The 10,379-nt window shown below is 33.4% G+C and overlaps 1 protein-coding gene across 1 annotated transcript; it reads right to left on the bottom strand.

Annotated features, from left to right (window-relative positions):
• Positions 1-3,486: 3,486 nt before the first annotated feature.
• On the bottom strand, positions 3,487-4,447 carry LOC117909228. Its single transcript, XM_034823173.1, has one exon. It carries the CDS (start codon positions 4,390-4,392, stop codon positions 3,691-3,693), a length of 702 nt encoding a protein of 233 aa, XP_034679064.1. The 5' UTR covers positions 4,393-4,447; the 3' UTR covers positions 3,487-3,690.
• Positions 4,448-10,379: the final 5,932 nt, after the last annotated feature.

Below are 10,379 nucleotides of genomic sequence, written 5' to 3'. Positions count from 1 at the left end.
TCCAATGTTATAAAAAAGACTTAGCTATTAACACATCAATTAATTTTAAGATGAGATGGTAAAGCACAATTCAAGAGTTGATGTCAGAGTCTAGGTCATGGGTTCAAGCCACGACATCATCATGTTGGGGAAGGGATTGGCTCTTAAGGCAGGTAGATGGTCACCCAAATGATGGTCGTTCTACCTTCACTGAACACTAATTGAGATTGGATTGGTTCCAATGACTCACTAGCTAATTTCAGCCATGTGAAAACCAAAAGGAAGTCTTTCAGCCATCTATCACCGGCCAGTTTTGTGATTAAGTAAATCCTATGAATCATACAGCAACGAAGCCATCATTAAGTGCGGAATTGAATCTTTTATGTACACTGAATGAGATTCTTCCAATTTTCTCTCTTTAATTTCAACCTTGATTTTCTCTTCTGTTGGCAGATCTTGGAATTTGAGCAAGTCAAATCAGAAGTATGAACTCATTAAAGAGCTGCTACAGTTATGTCGATGTGACAAGCATATGTATCAACAACCATCCATCTGTGATGCTGTCACTAATTTGAAGGCTTGATGTGTCAACAACCATCCTTAATTATTCAGAACTCTCTTCATCCTCACATTTTTTTTTTCAAATAAAATTTCAATATAAAAAATGCAAAAAGACCATCATCTTCCCAACCCCCACCCAAATTCCTAATCTTACCTGTCTTTCTGCTTCTCTCTTTTCTTTTCCTCCTCTTCTTTTCCTTTTCAAATTTGAGGTATCCCCCAATTTAATTAACACCTATCACATATTCTGACACAAAAATTGTCCAAATATGCATCCTAAAGTCAAGGGAGGGATAAAAGGTATTATTAATAAAATAAAATTAAAAAAAAGTACCTAATCATGACAACATGAGGAGAAGTTCAAGGTAAATCAACTGTAATAATGACAATGATAACGACAATAACGATGATAATGCCCACACGTGCCCTACTCATGATATCACTTTGAGCGAAAGACTAACGAATGGGAAAGACAGCAACTACAGTATGCCTTCTTTGAAAGCAAACACGGAATAAGAGTCTTCAAACGATCGTAATCCTAATAATGCATTAACAGGAAAAATGCAAGTGTTGGGGCCTCCTTGTAGTACAAATAGATGGCATATGGCCTTTGTAACTAGGGATTCTATGTATAAGAAACCCCAAAAGGTAGATCCATTTGTTTGTTGGCATGACATTGTGTTCCTTGTTCCCCTCATTGTGTGGGTGTGGGTGTGGGTGTTTCGCTACAATTTTGTGTGCCAAGAAGGCCGTGTTAAAAGTTTGTGTCTGAGAACAATGGAAGAATCAAGAATATGAGCACCAATTCTGGTTCCCTCGAAGGCAAAAGCATAGAAATCCTCTGGATCAACCTTAGGAGTACAGACCACATCATTGCATCCATACCTTGTTTAGATTCATTCTGCCAATCATGATGTCCTAGAGGGTGCACTTAGTCTCATGGAGTGCTTCCAATGACTCAATTTCAGTTTTGTGATGCAAGCAAATCATATGAATTATCCCGCGATGAACGTCATCTTTCAATATATATGTACCAGCTGGAATTTATTCTTTTGTTCCAATTTTCTCCCTTTAATTCCAATCTAGATAATGTTTTTCCAGTCTCTTGATTTAGTCCTGTGGATATTGTGCGAGTCAAATTGAAAGTGTGAACTCATTGAAGAACTGCTCCAGTTAAGCATACATATATATCATATTGTGATACTGTCATTAATTTGAAGATTTGATGTGCTAACAGTCACCCTTCACCATCTGAGCCATTGAGAAATGCATCCACTCCAAGCAAACCTCTCTTCCTCATAATTCCGAAACCCTCATAATCCCGAAGTCAAGGAAGAGATAAATGTGTTGATCATCCACAAGGTTACGTACGATGAAGGTTATGTCTCCACAAGGTTACGTACGATGAATGTTATGTTTGGTTCCCGGAAAATACTAAGGAAAGAAAAAAAATGTCAAGGAAAATGATTTTTTCATATTTGATTGTCATATAAAAAATATATAAGAAATCAAATATAATTAAAACTAATTAAAAACTTATATATTTTTAAATTATTTAATCTTTATATTGATGAATTAAAGTAAATAAAATAAGTTTGAAATAACAAAAAAAATAATTTATCAACTTTTAATCTATTTTTTATTTTCTTTCACTTTTTATTTCTTTATATTTTTCTTTTGTATTTTCTTTCCCTTACATTTTTCTCAAATTTTCTAGGAATCAAACATAACCGAAGGAAATTTATGTTGAATTACGTGACAATATTATGAGGCAAATCAAAAGCAAATATAATGTACCCCACTAATATTCACCTGGATGGAAAGATTATTGAGTTGCGGTTTCGAGCATTTAAGACTAGAGAACGAGAAAGACAAAAACAAGTAGATGTCTTTTTCTGAACGCAGACATAAGATAAGAGAGCCTTTAACTAGTAATCGTCCTAGTAAAGCAAATTGTTTCAACCATTAGATCTAATACCATCAATATTTTTATAACATCCGCTCATCAACATTCCAAGAATTTCCTAAATTTTCATCCCTAGGCCTTTCAAGTGTCCAATATGATGGAGTTTAAGGTTCTAAACCACAGCTTAGTCCTTACCGCTACTCCTTCATATCCATAGATGTCATCTTATCATAAGACACTGCCCATATCATATTCCTAGCTTAACAGGCACTGAATTGCAAAATATACATATTGTGTGATTATGTTAAGAACTAAACAGTTCATTACATTTCTAAAATGACTTGGAACAAATTAAAATTGTAGCACGTAAAGCAAGCCAGTGGTATTTATGATAACATTGAAAAGAGAAAACGATAAGTTTAATTTAATTTTAAGACTAAGGGTGTTTAGTACAACTTAATATATATTACTTGATAACTTAAGTTGATTTTAAATTAAATTATGCTTAAGTTGTTGATTTAAAATTTATTACTTAATTTTTATTTTTAAGTATTAAGATTGTTTAATAAAATTAACTTAAAATTTATTACAAATCATGAAATTGACTTATTTATCCTTATAAATTATAATTAGAGCAAATGAGGTCGAATAACAGTAAAGACCGTAGAATAGTAAAAGAGATCGTGGAGATAATTAGGGCAAACGAGAGTAAAAAGATAAAATGAAGATATGAATTTAAGAATAAGTTAATTATTTTTACTTATTACTTAAAGTTGTTTTTTTATTTTAAGTCATATCATTAAATTATTTTACCAAACATAATTTATTTAATGACTTGAATTAAATTATTAAGTTAGTTTACAAACACCCACTATTCAATAAAGAACCTCAAGTTAAAACTTCATTTTGGGACTGCGTGCAGCAATGTAACAACTGATCAATTCAATCTCCATGCACATATTTGACAGTAAGCATATGATTTGCCTCATCATTATCATCATGAACCTTGCAATTGGCTTTATGGATGAAGTTGCAGAAAGAAATAAAAGGCCAAAAACGGTTCCCTTAAGGCCATAAATTCCACATTCATTTACATATGACTGATTGATCATTGAAGAGAAAACAAGGAAAAAGACCAAGTAGTGCGCGTTTATATACAACTGCGCTAGACAAAGTGGAGAATTTCCATAAACAGCAAACAGAAGCATAAGAGCTAGCGGAAGGGTGAAGAACAAGGAAAATCATTAAACAGACTGATCAAATGAAGAACTTTCTTTAATCGCCAAACTATGGCTGGTTGTCATTGAGCCTATTCTGATTTCTTCCTTCATCCTTCTTATAAAATCATCAAATTTCTTGTTCAATTCCTCGGTGCTCAACGACGAATGCTCCTCCTCTTCAATGAATAAGCTACTTTCTAGGCTTGACTTTTTCGGGTTTTCGTCTTCTAAAAGGGAAGTTCCATGATCTACTTCTTGTTCTTCATCTTCTTCAATCAAATTTTCAGTTTCTTCTTCCTTGAAGAAGTACTTCTTGTCTCTTTCTTCTTGATCATCAGCAGCACTCTCCGGAGGTTCAGTGGTTTCCGTGGTAGCTTCGTTGTCCAATAACATTGGCAACCTATCTCCAGTCTTCTTGATGAGGTACTCATCAGCGTGATCGAACCCAGATGAAGAAGATCTGATTAAACCCGAGTTTCTTGCTAGGAAAACTAGGATTCCATTGCAAAGGAGGAATATGCAGTTCCTATTAATGCTGTGAGTAAGGAGTTGAAAAGGGAAGGAAGATAAGTTGAAGCTATGGGAGAGAAAAGAGAGCCAAGTTGAGTAGGAAAAGAAGAAGGAAAACACAGAAACTGAGAGTAGTAATTGAGCAACTTTCTTTAGAAACTGAGACTTTGTGAATTCACTTAAAGCTTGAAGCTTTTGGTTTTCAATTTGATCCATCTCTCTCTCTCTCTCTCTCTCTCTCTCTCTCTCTCTCTCTCTTTCTTTCTCTCTCTCTCTCTCGCTCCCTCTCTCTCTCTCTCTGCTGTGTGAAAGATGCCATGGAACCTTTCTTATATAGGGGTGTCAATGGACGCCCCACACTTTCGGATATATGTGGAAAGGGTCCCAATTGAAAACAAGTATTATACTTCATGACTAAGTATTGCTACAGTGTGTAACAGTACCTATCACACATCTTTCTCAAGTATTACTACACATACCAGAGATTGTCTCCCATTTGCCACATGGAAGGGTATTCCTATTTACTTTATTGAAACTTTCCAGTTGTCAGACCCAGGAGGTAAGAGTAATCTTCATGTTTACCAGTTCCAACTAATTCACTGCCTTTTGGCTACATGAATGAGAGGTGGCATTCACTGGGGAGTTGGGACCAAGAACCCACAAAATAAGAGAATATACATGCCTTGTGTGACTTTTTGAGCTGGAAGAAGACATGGGAATCAATAATTTTTATTCCTATTCTATTTGGGGGTCAAAAAATAAACCTTAATGGGTATTAGGGTTTATCTTTTTCGTGATGGAAACTAGTATTATGTCCTCATAATGTGAAGATTATGTCAAATGGGTTTGGAAATCTTTTAGGGCATCTCAAGTAGGTGATGTGTTACCATCAACAATGAAAGGGTAGCTCCAAAGACTCTACTCTCAAGTCCATTTTTATCGTTTCTTTTCCTTTCTCACTGATTTTTGTTGCAATACGACAGAGGACTTAATGATACTAGACTTTGAACCACAATGAAATAAAATTTTTGAATTGTGAAGTACAGCTTAAGATTTTCTTCTTAAGTATATAAAGAGTGGATTAGGTACAAGCTTAATTCTATCCTTTTTGTCCAATCAATGTGGAAGAAGGCCAAGTACAATTTGGAGACTGCAGGGAAATAATTACATCATGTCTTAATGCATTGTTTGCTTTGCTTGTTTTTGCATAGCTCTCTTTTGGCTTAATCACAACTTGTGTTTATGTGTCAAGCTTGGTTTTGGACAACATAAAGACACCCAAATCTATACTAATCTTTGTTTATTTTATCCTTTTAGAATTTATTGAACCTCTATCAATTATGGACCCAAACCCTAATATTAATGCGTCACATGCAGAAAGATGTATACATGATAATTAACATTGAACTTGTGCTTTAGGCTAGGCTTGGGCTGAAATTATTGGGCCCAAGGGTGCGGTCCATTTTTGGCTTCTTGTTTTCCTCTCCATTTAACACTAAATTTTTCAATACTTTCACGTATCTAAATATAGGAAAAAAATGGAAAAAAATAAGAGAAATTATATAGCAAAACAACCTAGCTATCATTTGATTTAATGAATGGCACGTGATGTATAGCATATAATAAGAGTTCTTGAAAGCATTGAAAACATTTTTTTAAAAGGGTTATTTGATTAAAAGGGATCATTGAAAACCCAATTTTGAAAATCTAATCCTCCATCTATTTTTTGCCCTTTTTTTTTTTGACAAAAATGCCATTTTTTTTTGTAAAAATAATTATTTATTTTAAAATATATATATAAATACTTGAAATAGTTAAGGATATTTAATTATGTTAAAAATAAGTTAATCTTTAAACAAAAACGTAGAAGGGTTTAATTTCATGGGGTCTATTTCATCCCTATTAACTAATTAATTATTTTTAAAATAGAGTATTATACAAATTCTGACTTTATGTCATGAAACAAAAATACTATTTTCCTTTTAAAGACACTCAAAGAATCTGAAGAACAAAAAAACATATTCATTAAATTTGATCAATCCACATAAACGTACTGATGAATTGACCTTTCCCTCTCTAGGGTATCCTTAAAATTGAGGTCCTGTTCTCTTATAACTATGTTCACTTTTCATCCCTATGAGATTCTCATTTTCACTGTTCTTCGTTTGGGTTACCTTTCCTTTATTGTTTGGAACACTTTCTTAGTAATGTCTTAGATGAGTTGGGCATGTTAGTGCTCTAAATCTTGTGTAACTTAGGAACAACTTCAAAGCCATTGTCATCTAGAAAAATACAAGCTCAACCAGCTGTTAAAGGACTACGTATGGGAGTCAGAAGCATAGATTACATTTAAAATTTGACATCATTTATTTATTAATCAATCGTAGGGTTTATTGTAACAATAATGAATGTAAATTATTATAAATTTACCTTGATAAAAAGAATAATAAATTATTATTATTATTATTATTATTATTATTATTATTACTATTATTGGAGGATTTTTTAACATTATTTAGAGTTAGAAAATCTAGTTTTTCACTCTCTTCGTTTTATTGCTTGTTTCTTTTGTTTTTGTAATAGAGCTATTTTATAAGCATCAAGTAGAAACCATGTCTAAAAGGTCGACTTTCTAAATGGGGATAGCAAAGGGACAAGTTCCGTCATCCCAATCCCACCCTAATTATTTAGACATAATTTTATCCCCATCTCAAAAATAAAAATGAAAAATAAAAAATAAAAAAATAGGTAAGAAGGGGCACATATAGGAAATTCTCATATTCTTTTCACCCATCTTACTTAATTTTATTTAAAAAATTATAATTTTTTTTTAAAAATAAAATATAATTTATAAATAAATAAATATTATAGACAAAAATTTTGGTAGATTAGATTATCACTAAATTAATCAAAATTGTAGCTCCTTAGTTGAACAAAATTGGACTTGATAAATAATGAATCATACACATTGAACACATGGTATGTAATTCAAAATGTGACATGTAACGAAATTTAGAAGGTTATAAAATTAAGTTTTACAGAATAAAATTAAATCAAATAATTAAAGTCAAGAAGAATTAGAAAGAGATATTCTCTTATTTGCAATATGAAGAAGGTTTTGTTATATTTTCCTTTGAAGAGAGGTCACAAATATATACATGAGAAGCTTAATCAAAGAAAATTATCTAGTCCTAAACTGTAGGGATAATATAGGAATGTACAATAAACTTTACAACAATATGGATTGTAAATCATGGAAGAATTTGGTTGAGCTGAGATTGAGGAGTGGGATTCCATTAACTTAGTGGTGAGTTAGTGAAGATTCTTTCAAAATATGAGTTGGTGAAGAATCTTAACTAATATACCCCAACAAGATAGCGGTTTCATTGGGAACACCTATCTTGGAGCAGAGAAAAGTTAGTCGTTGATGAGAGAGCAGTTTGGTGAGGGCATCAACAAGTTGATCATTAGTGGAAACATAGGCCACACAAAGTTGACCAACTGTCACCTTATCACAAACAAAATGGAAGTTAATTGCAATGTGCTTCATACAGGAATGAAAAATAGGATTTGCATATAAGTATGTGGTGACAACAGTGTCACAAAAAAGTATGGATGTTTGCTTGAGAGGATGTTGAATTCAAAAAGCAGAGATTCAACCCATTCAAGCTTAACAGCTACGAAAGCAATTGCTCTATACTCTTCATTTGTTGATGATCAAGCAACTAAATGTTGCTTTTTAAAGCTTCAGGAGATTGGGTTGCTACCAAGATAAATAAATAAGCATTTGTTGATATCTGGTCAATCAAGGTTACCAGCCCAATTAGCATTAGAAAATGCATGTAAACAAAGAGGGAAACTGCCTTTAAGAAATAGACCATAGTGTGTTTAAGGTAATTAACGAAGAAATCTTTTGGTGGTAGTTCAATGATTTTGAGAAGGTTGGTGCATAAACTGTGATGATTTATTGACTACAAAGGATATGTTAGGACAATTAATAGACAAATATTGAATAACCCTAACAACTTGGCAATATTGAGTAGCATCGGCATGTAGAAATCCGTCATGGAGACATAGGTGATAAAATAGACAGAGGAGATGCAACATATTTGGTGCCATCCATGTTTTGTCACTGTAAGAGATCCCAAATATATTTGTGTTGGAAGAGGAAGAGATTACTAATGGTGGTTAGAACTTCAACCCCAAGAAAATAATAAAGAGATCTAAGATCCTTAATAAAGAATTGGTTAGATAGACTGACAATGAAGTCAGTGATGAAGGTAGAGCTATTCCTTGTGATTATGAGATCATCCACATAAACAAGAAAGTATGTCTGGATAGTAGGCGTCGAGTAGATGAACAAGGAAGTGTCCGACTTCGAGGTTTTGAAACCAAATTGTATAAGAAAGTGACTCAACTCCTTATACCATGCATAGGGGGCTTGTTTGAGGCCATAAAGGGCCTTACAAAAATAAACATGAGTGGGATGATTAACATTAATAAATCTAGGTGGTTGAGATATAAATACCTTCTCATGTAAGGATCCATAGAGAAATGCATTATTGACATCAAGTTAATGGATTAGCCAACCATGAGCCTCATAAGATAATGCGAATAGTAGTAGTTTTAATCATTGAGCTGAAAGTGTCATGATAATCCACTTGAGGTATGATGAAAACCCTTGACTACAAGAAGCGCTTTATAACACTTAATGCTCCCATTAGGATGACGTTTAATACAAAACACTCATTTACAACCAACAAAGTTTTGATTTGCATTAAAGGAGACAATATCCTAAGTACCATTTATGAGTAAGGCATCAAATTCAGAGGACATTGCAACACGTTATTCTGGAGGTTTGAGGGCTTGAGAGATAGAGGTAGGTTTGAGTGGTTTAGAGAGGGGGTGCTTAGTGACATGGTTTAAAATCTAAGGCTTGAAAATATTATTCTTGGAACAGGTTTGCATGGGTGGCTATTCCGATTAGAAGCCTGCATTGGTTGAAAAAGTGGGTAAAAGAGTCTAGTGAATGGGGGAACTCGACGTAAGTTAGAATAAGGGGTAGAAATGGGAAGAGATAAGGTGTGGTGGGAAAGAGAGTGTAAAGGGGAAAAATGAGGGATGGTACCTTCGCTCGTTGTTGCACATGACTGTAAGGGAAGTTAATGATGTTTAATAAGGCACACAACTGGATATACACTTGGTAATGATGAGGCTTGAGATGACACAAGAAAATGAAGAGGTTGATCACAAAAATTAGACCAAGTGGAGAGATGGTCTTAAGTGACAGAAGGAAGAGTAGCTTGAAGGATGTAAAACATAAAAAAATAAAAAAAATAAAAAAAGTTTCAACGAACTACACATGTTGAGAAATGAGTATGAGGGTCAAGGCATTTGAAGACACTTTGGTTGGAAAAGTAACTAAGAAAAAACACAAGGACGAGATTTGAGGTCAAGTTTGTGAGTAAAGTATGGTTTCAACCAAGGGTAGTAGAGACAACCAAAGACACATTTTTTTTTGTTTAGGGAAATAGAAAAGAGTTTTTCAAAGGAAGATACAAGACCTAGAATTGGAGTGGGAAGACGATTTATTAAATATGTTTCAATTTGAAATGCATGAGACCAAAAATTTAGATGTAAAGAGACTTGATGAAGTAAGGTTAATCATATTTCAACAATATGCCTGTGACGTCTTTCAAAGATTCCATTGTGTTGTGGTCTATAAGAAAGGGTGAGTAAATGTCAAATTCCTTAAGATTCAAAAAAACTTTTGAGTTTGTAGTATTCACCACTCTCATCCAAACACACAGAGACAATAGGATAATTAAAAAAAAAAATCTACCATAAGTTTGAAGCAAAGAAAGATATTAGAGACATCAATGTTTTTGCTCATTAAATGTAACCAAATGTATTTAGTATAATAGTCCACAAAAATGACGTAGTAAAGAAAGTCATCACGAGATCAATTAAGAGAAAGTTCTTACACATCAGTGAAAATGAGATCTAAAGGATGACAATTGGTGAAAAAAGAAACATAAAAAGGAAGTCGATGACTTTTATTACAAAAACAAGCATTACAAGAGAAATTCAAGGAAGAAGAATAGGGGAGCTTATGAGAAGTAATGAAATGTTGAAGAATTTTGGTAGAGGGATGACCCAATTGTTGATGCCAAGCATGAGAAAGTGCTTTAAGGGTGACAAAA

Source organism: Vitis riparia, chromosome 19, assembly GCF_004353265.1.
Source record: "Vitis riparia cultivar Riparia Gloire de Montpellier isolate 1030 chromosome 19, EGFV_Vit.rip_1.0, whole genome shotgun sequence".
Classification (NCBI taxonomy): Eukaryota; Viridiplantae; Streptophyta; class Magnoliopsida; order Vitales; family Vitaceae; genus Vitis; species Vitis riparia.
The sequence above is the reverse complement of the archived record's forward strand: the minus strand, read 5'-3'. Positions and strand labels throughout refer to the sequence as shown.

What these genes read in the sequence shown, in the direction of transcription:
- LOC117909228 (XM_034823173.1), bottom strand. Translation starts at nt 4,392, where the DNA reads ATGGATCAAATTGAAAACCAAAAGCTTCAAGCTTTAAGTGAATTCACA.